Raw genomic sequence first — 23,272 nt, 5'->3', positions numbered from 1 at the left:
GTGTGTGTGTGTGTGTGTGTGTGTGTGGTCACTGCCCATGAGCCCACTCAGCACTGCTGACTGAGGACTCTGAGCTTTTGTTGAATGATAAGCATGCGAAGAAGGAAAGTATGTGCCTGCAGCTGTGTAAACACTTTTAACACTTAAAGTTTGGACAGCAGTGACTAAATCAGAGTTTGACCTCGTGATGTGAGATTCCTCCCTCTGTGATATGGGATTGTGATTACTGAATAAATGAGTGTGAAGCTCTGCTGTCAGATCTCATGCTGATCTTTTGACAGCCCCCAGCTTGGGGATGTCCTCTTGTTATCACGCGCCGTGCGGTGAATCTGGTCAGCAGAGGCTGGTTCCTCCTGCAGAGGAAGTTAATTGGATCTCAGTGTATCAGATCTCCGTCTGGGATTGCATCACCGGAGATTAATAGCTTGCGATGTATAACAGTTTAGGCGATTACTGCTTCTCTTCATCCTCATTTATTCAGCGGTCGTGTGTCTTTTCTCTCCTACTCCAAATTCCTCTCCTTCACTTCCACCCGCAGTGGAATTTACAGTAATGTAAATAGTCTCCTTTAATCTACCGCAGCACTTCACAACGCATATGTGTTCTTTTACATCCTTATGTTTCTTTCTTAATTGTTTCTCAGAGCAGCGGGTTGTACCTCTGGGAACAGTGGTCAGAGTAAGTGTTTGGACTGCAACACTTTACATCATATCAGAGAGCAGATGAACTGTGAACTGTATTGATCTGTAAGTCAGACCCAAGGGAGGAAATATTGCCTGTCACTGATTGGATTATCCTCCAAAAGAAATGTGTTGATAATCAATCACCACTGAGCACCTCGTGGTTTACTTAAGAATAGAAATGATCAGGTTTGCAGGCAGATTCAACTCTGACCTCATGTATCTGTAATCACTGCTCTCTATAATCAGCCCTGTTTGACAGCAGGGAGAAAATGCTTGAGTCACTGTGTGTGACAGAGAACTGATGAAACCCTCAGGCTGAGAGCATAAAGTGCCGCTGAAACCTGATGTGTGGCAGCCATGTGGGAGCCTTTCATGTCACCTGTTATTAGCTGTGCATACTAATGTCACCCTGCCAATGTAATGTAATGACATTTCAGTACTAGCAGTAAAACACACTGGTGGTTTTGTGTATTATAGCCATACTGAGAAATGCAGGGAGAGTTGTGTGGAGCTGATAGTCTTACTTAGCTTTGTATCAACTCATTGGGCAATGGCTTGAATGTAACGGACGTTCATTATTATAAAAAAAAGTGACGCACTAAAGATTTAACTACCTTACAAATTGTTTATCCAGAATATTTCTCCAGAATATTTTCCAAAGCATGCCACAACTTTTTTTTAGATTGATTTCCTGCCTTCAAGACAGCCGTTGGCTCCTATTCATTAGTACACAATGCAAATCAACTTGCAGAGCTTTCAGACTTGCTTGTGATGGGAAATCCATCACACTTTTACTTTTTTGGGCCTATGTTTGACTAGATTATGTGGTTAAGCAGCTGTAAGCATAAAGTGTTTGTGGAACAGTCTCATAGTTGGCACATTCAAGGACACTCTGAATTGTAAGCTTACTGCAAATAAGTTATGTCTAATAACAATACAAGAAAAGAATATAAAGAATTCAGAAATAAAAAAAAATTGTATTCATCGTTGTTATACAATACAGCATTGCACAATAAGACAATAAAGCTGGACCTTGATACTTTAATGCAATGCTTTTTTTTTTCATCAGCCGATGCTCAAATGTCAGATGTCAGAGTGTCCTTGAATGCACAAAGGATTCTTTTTATTTATTTATTTTTACAATGGTCATAACTGCCGTATGATATATATATATATATATATATATATATATATATATATATATATATATATATATATATATAGATAAAACAGCAGGATACCAGGAAGTAGACACTTTATTCTAAAGTGAAGTGAATGGAAACTAATGGCTGTCTGGAAGGCAGAAATAAATCTGAAAATGTAAATGAAGGCTTGAGAAAATAGTCAGCAAAGTGTAGTCCGCCTGCAGGATATTACCCCTTTGTACAGTTTTTCCACCAAGTCGACTGTTGTGTTCAAATACTGCAGGGAGTTGCAACTGGCAGATCGCCCTGCTTCCTCGCCTGAACTCTAACCATTCTGTAAGAAATCCCACACACCTCCATTTCCTGGTTTTCACAATTTGCTGCAATTTTATCACGCAAACCAAGAAATGAATGAATTAACATTTTTTTTAGGAAAGCTATCTATTTATCTATCTATCTATCTATCTATCTATCTATCTATCTATCTATCTATATATATATATATATATATATATATATATATATATATATATATTAGGGCTGTCAATCGATTAAAAAATTTAATCTAATTAATTACATACTCTGTGATTAATTAATCAAAATTAATGGCATACATAATTATCGGTGCCTGGACCGATACTTTTTAAGAAAGTAAAAAAAAAACAAGAAAAAACAAGAAGGGTACTAAATAACAGTCGGTGACATTAAAGAAGGCTTGTTTATTGCTAGGCCATATGGTCTAAGTGAAATGATTTAATAATAATGTATAACAATAACAATAACTTATTTCACTAATAAATTGCTGTTGAATATCAAAAACAACCACTAAATGGGAAAAGGACATTTAACAATAACTTTGAATGCACCACGAGGCTGTAGTTGTTTTTCTGACAACGGCAGTTGCAGATGTTACATGTGTTGGAATCCTCTCCAGTAAAACACAGTCAAACTTTACACCGTTTAGCGTTAGCTGTCATCATTTTAACCGTTTTTAATCCAGCTACTAGCTAGCGGTAGGCTAACTTTAGCTGCTGTCGAGTATAGCGTTAACTAGCTAGTGGTAGGCTAATGTTAGCTGCTGTTGAGTATAATGTTAACTAGCGTCACATGCAGCGGTGTTTGTGTTTCCTGTAACGTCTGTTACAGAGCATCAGAGAGAAGCGCAGATATATCAGTGGCACCAGATTTCGGTACCCAACCCTATTCAGGAAGAAGATTTTTACAAGTAAATGTTCCAATCAATGATCCAGGCAGCATATTCTCGTCTTCCTCCTTCATTTTACAGTCGAATGGTGGCTAGAACGGCTCTGGGACAAACGTCAATAAGGAATGGATTAATCTGCGTTATTTTTTTTAAAGCGTTATTTTTTCTCAGATTAATTAATCGAAATGAACGCGTTATTTTGACAGCCCTAATATATATAAGGAAGTGATTTGTTCTCTTTTTCTGACCTTCTCCATTTCACACTGGAGACACACAAAGCATTATTGCAAGGTGGTCATAATAAACCCAGCAGTGTACACATTCATGACCTATTTTTCTGCACTTTGTGTACATTTTTGACAAATGTTTAGTGGACAAATAAACCCGGACAGAGATACAAAGAAATGATAAGAAGGGGGGTAAACCTTGACCTTTTGGCTCAACTTTTACATAAAGTCACAACAGATACCTTGTCCTTCTAATCAGTGAGTCAAAGTTTAATCTTGCTATTCTGTACCGGCAAATACAGTAGCTCCCCATTGTCCTACAGTGCAGAGTTGGCTGGTGTGCTGCCAGTTATTGTGTCTTTTCTTTGCTTAGTTAATAATTAGAGAGGCTTTGCACCGTGTGTGTGTGTGAGTCCGATAAAGGCAGGAAGGAGGGAAGGCAGCTTGGGTCTTGATAAGATGCCAGATAGTTGGTCAAATAACCACCACTCTAAGAATGCCTGGACACTCCCTGAGTACACTGAGACAGGAACTAGATCATAGATCAATCATTTGTGTATCATAACGTGTATCACTTTCAGCGTTTACAATGACATAAAGCTTTGGATAACATCAGGGTCAAAGTGTCTTTTAAGTCCTGAAAGAAGTCCTCCTAAGTCCTCTACATTATGCTTCCCAGGTAATGAGGAGAGAGCCCTATAAATGTTCCAAAACCGTCTCTTTGTTAGCAAGCACTTAAACTGCTTGTAGAACTGCTGATGTGAAAAGCACTAAAGTGTAAAAGCGTCTTTGGGAGAAAAGGCAATTTACCTGGTCATACCTTGACTGAGGAAGGTGGTCGTGTCATCTGGCTCAACCTGAGGAGAGAGGTATAGTTTTAGGATTTATGGATCAACAAACGCTTTCAGACAGATCTTCTCAAATCACATTCAACATTTATTTTTCCCTTTTTCCAACAAATTCTCCCAGTTTCGCTCATCACAGGCTAAGTGTCTTCCTTGGTCTGTCAGTTGTCACAGTCTGCTGATCCTCCAGGCTGTAGTGCTCACCCTGCCCTGACCCACACTAAATCTCTATTGTCAAAGCGCACCAGCATGGCGGATGAGACAGTTGTGCTCTCACACATCACTAAGTGTAAATGTGGACTATTAATGGCAACCCTGCAGCCTAAAAAAAGCTAACAACCTAGAAATAATAAAGCACTCTTTAAGGCTGGAAATAGAAAGGCGCGCTCCAGTGAGTAACTTGTTCGGCTCCGCGCCTTTTATAAATAGCGGTGAATATCTGAGGACACACTCAAAGGAGGGGAAAAAGCTGCAAAGCGCTCTGTAAAGTCAGAGGAAATTTATAAATCAGGGGCTTTATAGCGTGAATGGAATCTATAAATATCCCAGTCATGAAACAAACCTAGTTGTACAAAGTTGTGGATGTTGTCATATTTCTTGGTCCCTAAGGTGCTGTTTGCAGCTCGTTACATAAAAGCTGCTGCTGTTTAAGTTTGAGGTTTTTCTTCATTGGGATGTTTAGTACAAATCTGTACAGTTCTATAGGGGCCTCTAGTATACTATGTGAGGTATGCAATGCTATGTTTGGTATATATACACAAACTTGATGTAATCTGACAAGCTGGTGTATGATTAACCCATCTATAGGTGAGGCATACAAGCGAAGGTAGAAAATGAACTATTCTGATTCTGGCAGTTCTTTGTAGATACAGATGGAAATGTATTGAAGTTAAGTAGGAGAGTAAGGCATTTGATATTGAATATGTTTCAAAGTGTATTCTCAGTGTAATGTTCTGATATCAAATATACATGTGTACTGGATACATGTATGTAGTTCAGGAAAAGGTTTCTAATTAGGCTGGTTATTACCATTTATAACTGCAGACTTGCTGTTTGTTACCATGTATTAATGGCTTATTAACATGTCTAACTGCAGAGTTTGCTCATTAGAAAGGGACAGACTCCTGGCCCTTTATTAATGGTCTGATAATTTGACTTTATTAAAGACTCAATAGCCAGAGAGATTTTTCACAACCTGGCAACCGAAAATGTATTAATAGCTTCTAATCTATATCTAATCTATAAAGCATTAGTAAATGATTCATTAACGATTAATACAACTGTTAAACCTTTATTTAAGGTACTGTATAAGCTTTGAAATGTTGAGCCAGCCTCCTCACGTTTATGTTGAGCATCGTATTTGTAATAAAACATAAAGTGTTTCATATCTGAGTCTTTTTATCTCCATCTGTTGCTCTATTAGCTTTGCCCTACAGCGTGTAGTGTGAAAGTCAATGGGGTTGTGGTTAGATATAGTTTGAGTGAACATGTGCCATCTGCCCACACTGTGCAATAATGTGGTGAGATAGCTTAAACCACAAATTGGACCACAAACTAGTATCTATTACTGGCATGACGGCAAGAGTGGGACTTCTCTTTTGGTCATTGTTCTGCATTTCTTCCCTTTTCTTCCCTGGATCAGGCCCAACAGAAGCCACACATCAGCTTAGCGGTGCCTTTGCAGAGACCACTTTAAAGCTATGAACATTACAAAGAGGACATAATAACGGCTTGGATGGTAGCTTGACCCCAGGATTAAAAACTTGAAAAACTTCCACTGAAACTTGAAGTTCAGTTTCCACATTTCTAGCTGTCCTCTTCAATACATATGATTGCAAATATGCTTATTCTGCTTAAATTGTGCTAAAAATCTGTCTTAATAATGGGTTTTGGTGTGGGAACAACAAACTCCTCAGGGTTAAGACAGACATCAGACTGCCATCCTATCTAAAAATGTCCCTCATCTTCAACAGGAAGGAAGTCATTTCTGAGAGCGCTGGCACCAGGGGAGTAAGTCAATGTGATAAAAAAGTAGGAAAAAATAGTCAGAAAGAAACAAGAAGTGATGTCTCACCATCTGAAAGCGGATCAGTGTATTTGTTTTAGCCTTTTAAGGCTATGACCAGCTACTGTGCCCTCTGGGCTCTTCACATTTTTTGGTGTTTGAAAGAGGAAAATGTCAATACTTGAATAAAAGGGGAGGTAGTTAGTAAAAGTCTATGTAAGGACACTTAAACAAATTGATGGCTAGAACAGCTTGTGTCAGCTCTGGAGCACTTTTATAGTAGCTGACTGGGACTTTCTATTGGCTCTGGGGCCTTTCTGCTTTCTGAGTCTATCTGAGCTCCATTGTTGACACAGGGCAGCTTGTCCCTGACACACTTCAAACCCCACAACTGGGTTAAAGAGAATATAATTGTCCCCATGTCTAACCTCTTTATATTTGTATGGCACTCAGAATAACACCAATATTATTGCTGCTTCTCCAGCCTCTTGCACTGAGGTGGTGTGTTTGGATTTGTGGAGCTCAGAAAGCCAGCGGAGAACATCTCAAGCAAGTCTTAAATATTTAAAGAATGAATGGCTAAATAACAAATGAAATAATGATGAGTTATTCAAACACTGTCTGAGTCACTTACTGTTTCTCGGCCTTCTCCCTGTCATCCAGGAAAAACAGCGCAGTGGCCAGGAAAAACATGCCCCCCAGGACGATGATGAAGGGACAAAGCATGAGGGCATAGCCCAGACTGAGGAATTGCCACAGCGCCGAGGTTGTGTAGCTCTGCTGAAGGGCGTCGGAGATCTGCACACAAATACACAATGACAAACACATTCCACCGCCACCACCACATATACGCACACAGAGAAACAGACACAAAGACAAGAGAGATTTCATTCAAAATAATAAAAATATCCTGTCATGCTCCAACACACTCCACATGACGCTATGCTCAACTCACTCACATACAGTGGGAGCTCTGCATGTTTCATCACAGATCAAAGTGACACACAGTATTATGTGAGACGCCCTGTTTTTGTTTTAAGCGTGGCAGGATTTTACAGCTAATAGCTCGTACTCTATTGTTGTCAAAGGTTTGGGTAACACTTGCGTTCAGTCTGTCTGTGATGTGTGGCGCTGAGGAAAACAGCAGCTGGAGAATAGTGGGTGTAAAGTGACCATTTCTGCTTTCCAGTGTCACTCACAGGGCAGCTCTCAAACGTAGATCACTGTACTGACAATCGTGACGGAGAGGAGGCTGCCGATGGTAGCTTTTAGCAGATTATGTGTATGTGTGCAGAGCAGGAAGAAGAGGGGGCTTCTTGTCTGTGTATGAGTGAGAGTCTGAGCGGCCATAGGTCACCCTGGCTCAAGCACATCATATGTTAGCGTCAGCAGAATGAGATTCTCCACGGAGAGAGCTGGAGAACTGCTGACAGGAGGATGTCGGAGGGAGTAAACATGTGCTGGAGGAGTGATCAGAGAAAGAGTGAGGAAAGTGGAAGGAAATAAATGAAATACACGTGTGTGGCAAAACATGGTGTACGTCCAGCAGCTGTGTGTGTGGCCATTGCAGAGCTATTTCACCAGGTACGGTAAATTGCCTGCAACTTGCAACAGTACAGCTTAGCTAAAAATGCATAGTGTGCTGCTGCATGTCTAATTATCGAGCTAGAAGGAATTTCTTGGAAGATTGCTAAGAGATTGTTCCTAGCGTTTCCCTGCCACCCACTCTGCCCGCGGACATGTCCTACTCATGCAGTATAGGAGGAGTCCATTCAGTGGTTCTCGGGGGATTCTTATGTGACAACTGTTTTGGTCTACGTGCTGATGGAGGGGGATGTTGGCACATGCTCAGGAGAATTTCTGATGCACTTTTTTACACAACAGGAAGTGGTAATTGTGTGGCATTTGGGCACCAATATCTGCAGGCGTTCCCACAAAAAGCAACTATGGTGCTATGGTGGTTTGTAGAGTTGAGCACGTCATCTGCTGGTCTGTTTGGTGCACATGTCAAAAGCCAATTGTGAACCAAAAGGACTGACTCACTCGCTCACTTTCTCCTGTGGTTGCTTAGCAATAACCACCCGTCTGTTTTCCTTGAAATTCTCCACTTTGCTCATTCACAGGATTTGTGCCAGTGTGCATAAGTGACTGTATATCTGCCCATACTCAGCGTGCGTCACGACTAGTCCATCACACTCGCGTGCTAAGCCTCAGTTCAAGAATTGAGGCAGTGAGTGGTGACGCACTTGGAGCATTCTGGCCCTCGTAGGTCGGGGGATTGAGTGAGTGTCAGAGGAGTGTCCTGAGCCCAGAGGCTGGATGGAGAACCTGGGTGACTGGCGAACTGTGGGGCCATGACTGGGTCATTTTGGCTGGCAGTGTGTGTGGGCTGCATTATTCTGACATTTGAAACTTGTTCAAATATTATGAGAGCAATTATATTGGGTACCATATCATGTTGTAAGGCTGAAACTAAAGGTGCAACTAACGATGATTTTAATGATCAATTAATCATCATCTATTTAATTGCGTAGTCTATGAAATGTCATATGAAATGGTGAAACATGCCCGTCAAATGTTCCTCGAGCCCAAATTGACATCTTTACATTGATTGTTTTGTCCGACCAACAGGCCAAAACCCAAAGATAATTCATTATTAATTAATTAATTGATATGAAACAGCTGTGTGAAGCAACAAATCCTCACATTTGAGATGCTGAAACCAGGAAATGTTTATCATTTTTGATCAACAAAACTGCTGTCAGTCATTTTTCTGTGGATCGAATAATCCATTAATCTTTTCAGGACTGGTTGCAATATTTACATCAGTTAGAATTAAAGTAATCCAGACTGAATCACACATCACACATCACATTTCAAAGTACTGTATCTCTCTTGTGTCAACAGGACGTTTGTAGAATATAGGTTGACACTGGGTTTTATTTGATCTGCAGGAACAATACAGCGTTGGATTCTGTTTCCCAGAATTTTTAAATTTTTTTATGCCAGTTTTGTTTAGTCTTTTAAAGAGCTTGTCAGTATTTGGACATAACATACTGCTCCTTTTATCTGGCTTCGACAATAGTTTAACATTTCCATTTAGGGAAGAAAAGAAAAAGAAAAACAGGACACTTTGAATGCAGCGCGACAGACAGCTGCGTCTGTTGCCAGACTGTCAGGCCCTGACAGTGGATCTCCAGGATCAGTTTGATTCACTAATCAAAGACTTCCACTTTGTCTTTGTTAACATGACTTAGGCTGTGAGACAGAGGCACAACAATAAAACACAATGTAACACTGAGGCAGTCTATTCTCTCCCAGCAAGTTACTGGCACATCATAGAAACTGATATAAAAAGTTAAACATTTGGATGTGATGTGAAGATTAGATTAGATTAGATTCATGCAGTATGTCTGTGATGTTTGTTTTGTGTTGCCTGTGTAAAACAGCGTATTTTTCATTGCGTCCTGTAGGCTCAAATAAGGAATACGGAATGTGTACCTGTGTTCTGAAGTTACTATTTAACTTCAGAAATGTTCATTCTCTATTGGGAATGAGAGGAATGCTGCTTGACAGTCTGAGGTGGATCCTGTTTTACACTCCATTAAATAGCAAGCAGCACTTGTATTCTGGCCCCCTGGATATATGCATGGGGGGGGGGCCCTGTTGGGGGGTTGAGTGACCGTGACCTTGAGAAGCCTAGCTTCTCAGTAAGAATCCCTCTCTCATCTCCTGACCGGAGCGGTGGAATCGCAACACTGTTCACCAGCCCTCCTGAGACGTGTGCTAAAAGCTTGTACTTCACTTTGCACTGGCCCACTTAAAGCAATGCCTGAACATGTATCTGAATACATGGTGTGTATGAACGGACCGCTTACATATACGCTGAAGCTGTCCCTTCCAGCTGAGATTTACAACCTGGGAATAAATCTTAAATATACCCAACCCCCCCCCCCCACACACACACACACACACACACACACACACACACACACACACACACACACACACACACACACATACACACACACACACACACACACACCCTGAGATTCTTCTGGAAGAGTCTTACCAGGCCTATCAGGTACGGACTTCCTGCGTCACCCAGGAGATGAGAGGTGAAGCTCTGAAAAGCGACCGCCGTTGCTCTCCGCGTGGGGATAACGACAAACTGCACAGAGAAAGAGAGAGAGAGAGAGAGAGAGAGAGAGAGAGAGAGAGAGAGAGAGAGAGAAACGGAGGGTAAAAAATACATGAGACGGTGTGAGGCAATGAAGAGACAGGGGTAGAAAGAGTCACTCAGCCATGTTAAAACAATTCTTGCTTCTTCAATTATGTACACAGTGCCCACCTCATTAGTTCAGAACACCACAGGCAGAGCTGTCACTCAAATGTCTGTAATGGCTTATCTCTGTCTCTACAAACTCACCACAGTCTCCAACCTAGTTACAAATGTAGGCACTTTTTGGTCCACCCACCTTACTGAAATTCTAATTTCATTTGGCTTACTTTTCACTTTTAGATACCAAAACATACATCATATTTGTTTTCATGAACAGTGTATGAATCAATCATGGTAAAGACAGTAATTATCAGCCCCACCCACACTAGTCCACTCACACATCTCACAAAACTGTGTCTAATTAGATGGCCACCGTTTGGTGTAGTTTGTTGCAGGAATTTCCACTGACCCAATGGATAAGTATAGGTTCTCAGTACTTACCATTAAAATGTCTGCTGTTATGGCCCAGTTCAGGAAAAGCAGCGTCTCGCCTATAAAGATGCAAACCTAAATAAAGCAGAATAAATTGTCTATTTAGTGGTGCTAATTAAGATCATCCAATTTCCACTGCACAAAAGATTGGTAGGCAGACATGAAGCCAAATAAGGAGGATGCAGATATTGCTACTGTGTGTGGGAATCCAATGCTGAATAAAAGTGCTTTGGTTGCTGTGGTTTAAAAACATGTTATTATGCTGTGGCCCAATTATACGTGGAGGTGCAGGCCCTTCATTTTGGTCCCATTGAGCCTACAAGCTGAAAAACAGCACAGGAAGATAAGGATGGTTTATTCTTGTCAAAGCCGTATATTCAATGTGGTAACATTTGAACACTTCCTAAATTTAAATCCAGCTGCATTGCATTTATTTCCTACTGTACTTCTGAATGGGTGGAACAGATAACGTAAGCTTTAAATAACATGGTAGACTTGACGCACAGCGTACTATATGTGCAAGCAGGCTACTGTATGTACACCAGCCGGTACCAGCTGTTGTTGCTATTTTACTTTCTTAAAAACAGACCCAGAGGGATTTGGTTTGCAGTGGAATCTCGCGTGTCTGTATTGGCTGGTTTCGTCTGGCACGGTTTGACGCGGCAGGTTGATGTGTGTTTCCTGCTGGGGAATAACCCTTCTGCAAGTGTGCCAGACCTACAGTACAGTACAGAGAGCTACAGAAGGGGTCTGACAGAGGAGATGTAGACAAGTGTGTTCTGAGAGCTGCGAACCAGACACCGTGACCGACATGTTGCCTCTCAGAAGAGAGAAGCCCAGCCTTTCCTCAGATTAGCTATGCGTTGACGAGACAACAGCTGCGGCAGGTCAATGGTTACACAGCCACGTCACGCCTCATAACATGACACATCTGTCAGTGCTTCGCAATGAAACCTGAGCTGATCACTTACAACTGCTGCTGTACTGTGCAATGATTTAACATGGTAGTGTAGAGTAGTCCGAGAAGAAGTGAAGTCACGTGTTTGAAGTCACGGCCTGTTATGGTTTAACTACTAATACTGTTGTATGTTTCCACCAACCAAATTCTTAATTGGTCTTGGGTAACATCTGAAACATTTGAGAGCATCCGATGCCTGCATCTTTACCCCTTTGTGACCAATGCAAAGATAGAAATCTGGTGTCACTTGAGTGCATCAGCAAAAACCCTTTCTGTCACATAGCATTTGTCTAGAATTGAGTTGGACCGGTCTGTTGTCATGTAATTAATATAGACACCTCAGGTCTAATTGGCTGAGTCATGCCTCGCGTCAAACACCTAATAAATGTGCTCCTTTGACCTCATGGAAGCAAGTAATTATTTATCATTAAGTAACTACTTTTTTCAGCAGCTGTTGAAAACCTGTACGTTCCATATACTCCATACAGTATATGGAGCATGGCACATTTAATTAATAAGGCTATTATTTAATATTGTCATTCTTTGTTGATTGAAATGGCATGTTATCACAGTTTTATAAAAGCAGTCATTGTCAATAATGTGGCCTGTCATCCTGCACATACAAACAACGCACCTCCCACGTACTTTAGTTTTTACTATTTTTAATTTGTATTACTATTGTTATATTATTAATTTGTAATTGTTCATTTTACTGTTATTGGGTATTAGTTTGTAACAATTCTTGTCTTGTGAAGCACTGACTTTGTCTGTAAAAGGTGCTGTATTAAACAAACTTATTATACTGTTAAAAAATAAAATAATCAAAGGTCAGACATGGCAAGGTCACACATTTCGGATATGAAAGGCTGTTTGTTATGTTCCTCTACACTCATGGGAAATATTTTCCATCTTTCCCAGCTTTCCAGCATTATTACTGCCCAGGTTGTTGAGAGTCAGTTCCTATTCCTTTGTCTCTTGATAAGAGTGAGAAATGTGTGCCTGGTGAGAGTGCCCAGAGTGCATTGTTTCAGGGCAGTGATTGCTAAGTTGCACCCTTTCCTGCTTCACAAGGCAATTAAGCTCTCTGGGCATTTGCCTGAGATTTTTAACTTTTGGCCAGATGAGGAATGAGCCTCAACCACCTGCAGCAGCTCCCGAGGCCATCTCAATCTAACCTGCAATTAAGGCTATTAATTATGAGGAGCAACATCCCACTCACTGCCTCTGGGCCTGAAAGGAGCTGGCATCAGGCAAGGTGTCCTTCTACTGCTCATCTCTGATTCAAACATTAACCCCGCCCGATAAGCTTTTACTAAGCCTTCTCTTGTTAGATTGGTTACCAGACTTTCCCTTTTAATTCTCAGCCCCTAAAGCTAACCCATAATTAACATACTAATCGCTCCTTGGCAGAAGGACATTTTCACTGATGACCTGTTGATTCTTGAATAACAGAAAGCAGAAAGGGGCCTAATCATAGACTTCCTCTGCTGCAGACACAATATATAGTGACTCTTACATAAGCTCCTACGATGCTCTTCTTGGCCACCACGAAGATGAGGCAGATGAAGATAGCCGAGCCCAGCATGCTGACAGCGCACACGAGTGGGTCGGCTCGCTCTGTCTTCTGGCGACACAGGCGCGTGGTGGCGGCCCCGATGACCACGCCTAACAGACCCGTCACACAGGTGATCACCCCAAAGATAAGGCTAGACAGGAGAGCGGAGACAAGACTTAGGTTACTTCAAATATATATCATGCAAGTCTTAATTGAAATACTTATTACTACTTACAATATAAATAGATGAACTGGACTTTAGCTCTGTAGTAGTTCAGTCCAGTTCATCCAGCTTTGAACACAAAGGATGCTGGTATCTTTCTCTTTTACACGGTTTCAGATTACACCTGTGACTTTAAAGCCTGCTCTCTATGTTTAGTCATTAACCTCTCACCTGTCTGTGCTACTGCAGATCTCTTTGGTGCAGGCCGTCTTCTGCACCACCTGAGCTCTGGCCAGGTACAGAGGGATCCACATGCCAAATGCACCAGTGGCAAAAGACACCGCCGAGGATGCCAGGGAGGAGAACACATAGCTCCGACTAGCCACACAAAGAAAAACACGCACAATCAAACAGGTAATTATCTCTTGGCTTACAACAGAAACAAGCTTCTTTTTTTCTCACACAATCTCAAACATCTCACTTGCTCTCTTCGTAAAAAAACATCTGATAACATCTGCAAATAGATAATAAGGAAATACAAAAGACAAAAAGCATATCTGTGCTACATTGTAGACTGAAATGATATACAGTTGACAGTTTTATGTAGGAGACAAAAATAACACACCATTTAACACATTCCATTGGTTGTGAATGTGGAAGACTGTGTATAGCTAAAAGTCACACTGTGAAGGGCATAAATATGTGGTTGCTCTCCTAAAATAGTTCCCATAAACCTGCATGGCTACATCACAGTAGCTATATAGAGTTTATAACATTTCTTAAAGAAATGTAGCCCCCAGGTCATATAATAACAAGGGCCTTCAGTGTCACGGATGCAAAGCTCCCTTCACAGGTCAGCAGTATTGCATGAATGACACTGGTTCACTGTGTCTTGTGTTGACATTTCCATGCCTCTAATGGCTACTGTAGGCCAACCATGAGTGAATGCATAAATGTAACAAGTGTGTATGTTTGTATCTAGGGCTCTAGGATCATTTTCATTATCTATATAATGTGCCAATTCGATACATCAGAAAAACAGAAAACAGTCTAAAACCCAAATTCCAGAGTCCTTTTCCTATAATGTTAAAGCACAGAAAGAAGTTGGAACTAGTAAATATTTGTTATTGTTGCTTGAAAACTGACTTAACCGATTAATCAAAAATAATTGATTAATTGTATGTTGACTAAGTGATTAGTGGACTAATTGTTGCAGCTCTATTTGTATCCAAAACCCCAAAACAACTCCAAAGATCTAATATATAATGCTTGCAGCCTATCATTCAACAAGTGTAAGCTAAATTGTTAGCATGTATGGCTCTTAGTGACCTGCTGGGGGAAAATGGATGATCTTAGGCCCAATACTAATCACTGAACAGATCAATCTCCCCAAAACCTGGTGTATTCTCTAAGGCTGGGAGGCGGGAGGCCTTACTTCTTGGCGAGTGCCTTCATGTCACAGAGCCAGGAGGTGCGGGTCCTAATGCGTCCCATCTGGTCAGCGATGCCTCTCTTTGGCTCAGGCACGAAGAGCAGGATCAGGGTTCCCGCGGTGATCCCTAAAAGTGGGGACACCTACCGGGGCAAGAAAGACCTATTAGGGCTTTGGATCGTGTGAACACATCACACTGACATGATATTCATAGGACAAAGAACAGCAGGTTTACAGCAGGTTTACATGTGAATGGACGGCCACTGTGTTTGCCGATACGCCTGACATCCTATACAAGCCCTCTGGAGCTAAGAACATTCCCTCTGCTTAATCTGTTGGCACTGTGTGTGCGTTTATGTGTGTGTGTGTGTGTGTGTGTGTGTGTGTGTGTGTGTGTGTGTGTGTGTGTGTGTGTGTGTGCGTGTGTGTGTGTGGAGGGGGGCTTGCCTATGTGTATAAGCATACAAGACTCTAAGACTCTGAGAGCTTTTGGCTTTGAGAGCTGCTTTGTGAGCTCTGTCTGCACCAAGGTGAAAACCCATCTGCTATTCTGTTCACTATCATCTTTTATGGGTTATGAGGTAGCATGTTTGTGCATGTGTGTGTCTGTGTATGTGGGGGAGACAAAGACAAAAGGCAGGATGGGATGTGTGGGAGAGGATTTGTTTGACTAATACAAATTGCTCACAAAAGCAAAACCAATTTCATCTGTCAGGGGAAATTTATCATATCATATTTTGTAGCTTATAAAAGCCATTTATATGCACAAGGACTGTGGTACTGTGAAATTTGTGTGTGTGTGTATTTGTGTGCGTTCTCAAGATTTTTATTGAGGGAGTAATTCTGAGTCTGATGTAGCTCATAATGTGGCTGAGTGCAGTGGTTATGGTCTCAAAGCTGTGAGGATTACACCAACACTGATAATTTCCTTTCCCATATTGTGTCTTCTTTCCAATCTTTCTCTGCTTGTGTGGAGCAACTTAATTGGATTGACATCCATAGCAGAATCATATAATGTGCTGGAGGTAGCTTAATGGACGATACAGAGCTCATCTCAAAGAAAAAAATATTAGCTTTGTTTTGCACTCAAGGCCGCCCATAATTATTCAAAAAGACACCGGGAGTCTGTGACTTTTGACCTTAATTCCCAAAGGGCCCATTAGACACTTCCTGTATGGATGGTTGGCAATCAAAGAAATTAGCTACTGCCCTCTCCTGCTCCTCATTTCAATGCATCCCCCCTGTTCCTTCTTATCGTCCACATTTTCTATAAACAAGGAACTTAGCTGGAACTGGTTGGGCAAAAACAAACGGAAGCGCTGCAGTGTTTTTTTCCTTAAAGCAGGATACTGCTGCACGAAACCTGTTTCATGTCTTGGTATTTGTTTTCCGCTGCATGCCACACCGGTGATTAATTGGCTTTGAGATTGTTTTATTGGAATGTCATTGTGGCTGCTGTGAAGCAAACTGCCCTTCTCTTTGTGTTTCGTTTTTTTTAATGCTCCACAAAGACAAGAAGAAATGAACGTCCTGTTTCCTCAAAGCCAGCGAGCTGTCACAACCAGGATCCTCTTCCACCACGACATGCTGGGAGGATGTTTAATGTCTTCCTTTAAAATGTCACTCGGTTCATAAGAAGAGTCAGGTCATAATTTGTCTCAAGGAATTTAAAGGCTGACCCTGAAGTCAGCGGCTCCTGGGGAGTCCTATTAGGCCTTTCATTGGTCCTCGCCATTACTGCTGGTATGCCTTATGGAGCTGTTGACTGCTTAACGTTTTGTCTCAAGTACTCATTGGAGTCCCAGTAAAGAAGTGCTATGACAACAGTGATTTATGCTCCTAATTTAACACCTCTGTCTGTTCCTTATATTATTTGAAAAAAAAAAAAAAAAGGCCAGTAAGGATTTTTTTGTTGAAGCAATACCCTATCACGGTGGGGAATCTCAGCAAATTTCTACAGATACATTTCTCTTAAGAGCTGAAATCAGCCTTTAATTAAAAGGGATCCAGCTTAATGCTCTTTGAGCACCTTTGGGGTATTTTGCGAGCCAGCACATAGAAACAAATGTGTCTTTGTGCTCCGCACAGAGGCTTACTGCCTTTTCTGGCACACAATTTAATTTCTTACAGTAGATTTTTGCTTTCTCGGAACAGCATCTTCTCCTCAAATGCTTCTCAGGGCAGCATTTCCCTTCCATTGTTGTCCTTTGTTTGAAAAATATGTTGCTGCTGTTGCAGATGCTATAGTAAGCTGCTGGTTATTGTTCTGTTGCTGCTCCTGTACTTTCTGTTGTGATGTAATGACACATTTGTTTGACCGATCACAATTCGCAGCACAGCTAGCACCTCTGAAAGTACCTGGAACACGCATGTATACTGTGTCCTGGGCTGGGCCAAACTGTACCTTCAGCAACCTCTTACTAACACGTGTAGCTAACAATCAGTGTGTTTACATGCAGTTTAAAAACCAAATTATATTCAGGTTAAGGCAAAACTCTGGCTAAAATCTGAGTTCTCATACCCCGGTTAACAGACATAGATAACTCCTTTAGTAACCGGGTATTCGTGCATGTATACACCTTAACCGGGGTAAGCTCAGGTTACATGCTCAGTAGGTTATGACTGCCCCTCCCCACTCCGCTGCAGTGGTTTTTAACCTGGAAATAGAAGAGAGCAGTTGGAAGCAACGGCGCCAAAAACAACTGCAACAACACAAGCTTTAAACCTTTAAACTCAGGACTTGTACGAGAAGTAAGGCATAGAGAATGTACGAAGTGTACAGTGCTGAAAAGTCGTCCATGTTCTCCCTGCTTTCCAAGCTTTCCCACCTACTGTACCGGAAGTAGAGGTCATTCTTCTCATTCTACCTGCTCATGTATACATGGAGAAATGGTAGAACCCGTTTATTCACTTATACCCCGGTTATTGCTGTGCACGCGTAACATGTAAACGCGACTGTAACCTGATGCTGTTTTATTACGTTTTTGCACCCAAAAAGACATAATACACAGGTTGAGGAGGCCCTGACACTTTCAGACCGACATTGATCCTGCTTTACAGGAGACCACCTCCGTGGGTAGAGTGTAATGAAAGATAAATGTGTTTGCAGCGACTGAGAAAGAAAAAGCTTGCATCAGCCTTAATCTTTATTAGAAATCCACTTACCTCGCTGCAGCCATCAGATAAGAACTGAACCACTACAGGACACAGCCTTTTAGCTTAAACACAAATAAGATGTTGTCTGTTTGAGAAACATTTTTTTTTTTTTTAGAAAAGACTGAGCTGATGTAAACATCTGTGAGAGTTGTTTAGCCTTTAGCTCTCTCTGCTCTGTCATTTCCCTACAATGTCAGGGCCTGTTCAGCCATGTGTGTCCCCCAGGTGCTTCTGCCACCACCGACCCCTCTGACCCCAGATCCAAGACAGGCCCCTTACCACCAAGCCCTGCAGGAGGGGCTCTTCATCTGTCTGTGTGTGCATGTTTGTGTGCAGTGTTGGGAGGATGATGATGCCCTTACCCTCAGTGCCCAGTGCCAGTCTCCTGCAGCTACCTTGGCACTGGCGCCCAGGATGTAACCCAACCCACTGCAGAGAGACACAAAGACACAAATCATCATATACATTACACTGAACATGCTCCACTTAGATCTATCAGTGCACATTTTATATTAAGTATATGAGTCAGTATCTTGAGTCCTGACGCCTACACTACACACATCCTGTTTGTCTGCTGCGTTGAGTGTTTGGGTACTTGACATGGAGAGCTTAGGACAGTGCAACTTGGCTAGTTGGTCTATTTGTGGATGTGCGATTTGTGCACATAGCCACAAAATGAAGGTGCAACGTTACCGCCCAGGAGCCTACAGAGCGCAGCACTAACGTGGTTGTCTGGCCGAAGGCTGTGTGTTGTCACAGTGTCATTGGATTTCACTCCATTTTGCTTGAGTTAAAGGCTGTTTTGTGCATCATAAAGGGAAATAACAGTGACATGCTTTGAGGGAAATGTTGCTAGATCAGATCAGATCAGATCAGATCAGATAAAGGGGCTCTTATGTTGTGATAAGCCTCTGCTGCGAGATAGTATCAGCATTTAAAGGACAAAGAGGATTCAAACAGTAAACCGAGGGTATGAGCGGCAGAGGACTGATAGTTAAGTATGTAAGCATCATCTTCAACACAGTAATGCAGTAGGTAATAAAGAGCTGATTCATCTTTTGATATTTTTTAGTGATCACTATGACCTGAACTATTTTGTTAAGCAATTAATTATCTGGGTCATATTTCAAGCAATGTTTGCTGGTTCCAGCTTCTCAAATGTGATTTGCTACTTTCCTTTGTTTTAGGTGATAGTAAACTGAATACTTTAGGTCTTTGAAATGTGAACACACAATTTGATGACACCACCTTGAGCTATAGGTAACTATGACGCTATTTTTCACATTATCTGCCATTTGCTGATAAATTGATAATGAAAATAATCGTTAGTTGCAAGCCAATACCTGAAATGCCTCCAGTAAGACAAATTTCACAAAAATGGCCCTGCTTTCTAATATATTATCCCTCAGATGCTTCCATACAGTACATGAGGGATCACTGACTAGTTTGAAAGTGATGTGACTCATATACTCTGGCCTTCACAGTCACCAGAGCTCAACCCAACTGAACACCTATGGGAGATGTTTGTGCGATGGCTTATTTTAAGTGACACCGCTCTTCACCGCATCATCAAAACACCAAATGTGGACCAAAACCTTACTAAGACATTTTATGTTGTTTTTCCTTCATGTGTCACCCATCTCTAGTGTACGTATAATTACAGTTATGCCTCTTCACTAGTATTAGCCAGTAAAGTCAATCAGATGTCCTGATTTCTCAGAGAACCTGTTTGTCTCAATGTGCAGAGCCTCGGGCCAAGAGATGCTTTTTTCCATTACAATAGCAGATTGGAGCAATAGATTGGAGATTAAACTACTTTGCAATGGGTTCTCATTAGCATTGGCTGCTAAAGGGCAAAAACATGTTTAACTGGGTTTATACACACATAAACACACACATACACACTCAGAGCAAAGGGGGAAACAGTCTATGTTTGTGCTTCCATGATTAGTTTTCCAAAAATAACACCGCAGTATACACGGGCTCAGACAGCATATGATATTTCCAGTGAGTGACTAACAGCTAATCTTATCAGAGTGCACCCAGAGAGTGTTTGGAAAGTTCAACACCAACAATAAAACTTGAGCATGAAAAATATGCTCACATCAAACACCGGCGTCTCTGCGGCCAAGTTTAAGTTATCGGGGGAAAAGGGAGAGCAGGGGAATCCATTTCCTGTGAATCCGGTCTAATTCCTGAGGTCATTTCCTGGAAACGGTCAAAACAACCTCAGTAAAGAAAAACAAGTGTGAGACTGGATAGGACGTATGATTGCACCTTACTGAGGTCAACTCTTTCACCTTCTATTGTTTGCGTTGCTGGGCAGTTCACTCTGACCTAAACTTTTTGGCAGCTCATTAAACAACCAATCAGAGAGACTTTCCCTTCCTGTCCAACTGTCTCCAATCTGCAATAAAAACTCTGATGTAAGTACACTAAATTAGTTATATAACCATTCATCAGTGTTGTTTGCTCTGCAACAACAAAGTTGAATGACATGTTATAAACACATTTAATTCTAATGTTTACAGTGTACAGAGAATCAGCACATTTCACCTTTACTACTCTAACATTTCCTTGTCTGATTCTGCATGCAGAAGCTGGAAAACAGCACAGCATGCGGCAGCTCGGGCACATGCTGTTAAGCACGGTATATAACGATAAACCTCAAGTGGCTCCCGTGAGGCATTCGCTATTACATTTATCTTTTATTACTTGGCTTTGTTTGTTTTCTCCCTGTGGCCCTTTTTCTGATTGAATGAACTGAAAAGGCTGGAGATTTGAGCTTAATAATACCTCCTACTCTTGCACCCCCACACCACATCCCCAAAAAGACTCCTTTAAGCTTCACACAGCCAATTGTAAGTTCTGCTTTTCTTTCCGCAGAGGGCCTGAGCTCTTTGTGTGGCTGCGTCTGAAAAAAAAAGAGAGCCAGAGCAGGGCGAGCCTGACCTTCTCTATGTGAGGATAATTTCAATTATCTCTGCTAATTCTCCCGATTCCTTTGCACCTTTGGGTTTAACATGTGAAGGACCGACTGAATTGGATGAAATCACCAAGCTATAATACATACAAATGTCTGCATGAACATCTCCCAAAATAGAACATATATCTTGTTGTTTCCTGGTGTCTGCTTCAAAGAAAACAGGATCTGTCTGGCTCTTACCTTCCCAGGGGGATGGCCAGGTAGAAGACAGAGAGCATCATGGTGCGGCTGTTATTAGTGAACAGGTCTCCTATGATGGTAGGGGAGATGGAGGAGTAGCTGGACTCTCCGATACCCACCAGTCCCCTGGAGAGTACAAACAACCAGTAGTACTGCAGAGAGAGAAAAAGAAAAAAAAAGAAATAGGGGTTTTGTTATCAAGCTCCGTATCAGAGGACAATCTCAAACCAACAGCCATTTTTCTTGGTCAGAAGTCTTTTTCCTCACCAACTTTTCATTAGAGCACAAACCAGTCATACTCTCCCTTTAGCCCTAAAAATACTTACTCAGTAGCAGGTCTGTAAATGTCTAAATTGTCATTAAAATCACACTTGGAATGCCCATACTGATGATACTGATAGGGCCAGGTATTGACTGTGATTGTCCGATTCGATTCCATTTTCGATTTGATATCAATTAGGTTGGGAAATTTCAGTTATAATACCAATTTTGATTTTGAATACCAGACAAATGAGATTCTCGGAGAACTTGTGCTGTAAATTGTACAAGCAAGACGCAACCCTGAAATATTTTTTATATATATTTATATTTTTTCATATTTCACCACATCCACAGTGAAAAGGCATATATTAAAAGATTGATTTCTGGATTTTTAAAATGAATATCATATCACTCAACCATTTAATTGGAGAATCGATTGTTTTATCCCAGCCTTAGATACTGATTCAGTACTGATTCATCACATGTATTTTCTATCTACCAGATAATCAACACTCCCTAGACACTCCTGAAACGGGCGCACAAGGCAGTGAATTACAGTAATATACGTACATGTCACAACATCCCAAACATGTGACTCTTCATTAATGAGCAGCGATGACTTTCAACAGCTCAATCCCATGAACACATGAACGTGCAGGCTGTCACACTGATTTTAATGTTGTAATTTTGTTGCCCTTAGTACAAAAAGCTGAACCAAATACATTTCACTTAATGAAATTGTGAAATAGCATCACGTCAGCATTATAATCTAATTAAGCTATATTAAATTACCATGGCATATTATCTTATATTAGACGTAATACGCTAATAAATGAAAAGATGAATGCTTAAAAAAGGCTTTAATAGCAGCATGCATGCTGGTGGGGGCACCTGTGTAGGAAGCTGGATTGTTAACTGTTTCCACGGCAACCACTACTAACTGGAAACGGACTCCCTGTCTGCTTGTGAAGCTACAAAGAAATCTGGTTCCCCCTACACACTGGAATGACGCAAAACTGCAAATATTGGCCACTAATTTACATACCGTCCATTAGTCAGATGACTAATATTAGGTGCATGTAGAACTTGATGTTGTATTGATGTTACATTGTTAGCGTTTATGCAGCTATATGCACTATTTTTTAAGATATTTGATAATAAAATGCCTACAAATCCGTACATTATTTGAGAAAAACATGATACTTGATATTAAAACATCTACATCCTACAACAGCCTACATCCTATTTTGTATCTAACGGTTCTCCAACTGTCTTCATCACTTTGAAACCAGAACACAACAAATCTTGTGGATTTTCACCCCTGCCACCTAAAGAGAGGCAAAAATGGTCTGATGTTACTATTTAGAAGTTAGGCTACATAGCATAGGTAGGGTAGGAATTTGGCGTAAACAGCATTACTAATTGTGGAACCTATTTTTGTTATACTATGCTACAAGTAGAGTTTACAGAATTAATGGTGAAACTTTTGCTGTATTGATTTTCCGTTTCAGTCAGAGAGTCTGAGGGGAAATGACATAAAGTTGAAGGTGTTTTAAAACACTAAAAGATTTGGAGCTTTTGAGAAAACATTTGGGGCTAGAGCCCCAGAAGCAGGTGACACTTAAGGGATGCATCCAAAGTAACAGTCTCTGCTGTGGCACATTTGTTTCAATGTGTTTACAGTTGCTTTAAACTGTTTTCTGCTTCTTCTTTTGTGTTACAGTATTTGTGAGCTGCTGTGTTTCATGATTGATCACA

At 41.2% G+C, this 23,272-nt stretch overlaps 1 protein-coding gene across 2 annotated transcripts in view; it reads right to left on the bottom strand.

Moving 5' to 3' along the window:
• The window catches only part of spns2 (SPNS lysolipid transporter 2, sphingosine-1-phosphate), a 68,264-nt gene that overhangs the window by 6,314 nt on the left and 38,678 nt on the right, over positions 1-23,272 (bottom strand). Inside the window, exons 4-12 of one of the 2 annotated variants that reach the window (XM_078265264.1) lie at positions 21,254-21,405; positions 18,450-18,516; positions 14,935-15,074; positions 13,731-13,877; positions 13,298-13,487; positions 10,833-10,898; positions 10,182-10,280; positions 6,744-6,907; positions 4,080-4,116 (exon numbers count right to left, since the gene is read on the bottom strand). In XM_078265264.1, coding sequence (XP_078121390.1) covers positions 4,080-4,116; positions 6,744-6,907; positions 10,182-10,280; positions 10,833-10,898; positions 13,298-13,487; positions 13,731-13,877; positions 14,935-15,074; positions 18,450-18,516; positions 21,254-21,405 — 1,062 coding nt within the window. Of the gene's footprint in view, positions 1-4,069; positions 4,117-6,743; positions 6,908-10,181; positions 10,281-10,832; positions 10,899-13,297; positions 13,488-13,730; positions 13,878-14,934; positions 15,075-18,449; positions 18,517-21,253; positions 21,406-23,272 lie in introns of both variants that reach the window. The other variant, XM_078265265.1, reaches the window with a different exon arrangement.

Source organism: Sander vitreus, chromosome 13 (genome assembly GCF_031162955.1).
Source record: "Sander vitreus isolate 19-12246 chromosome 13, sanVit1, whole genome shotgun sequence".
NCBI classification, from domain to species: domain Eukaryota; kingdom Metazoa; phylum Chordata; class Actinopteri; order Perciformes; family Percidae; genus Sander; species Sander vitreus.
The sequence above is the reverse complement of the archived record's forward strand: the minus strand, read 5'-3'. Positions and strand labels throughout refer to the sequence as shown.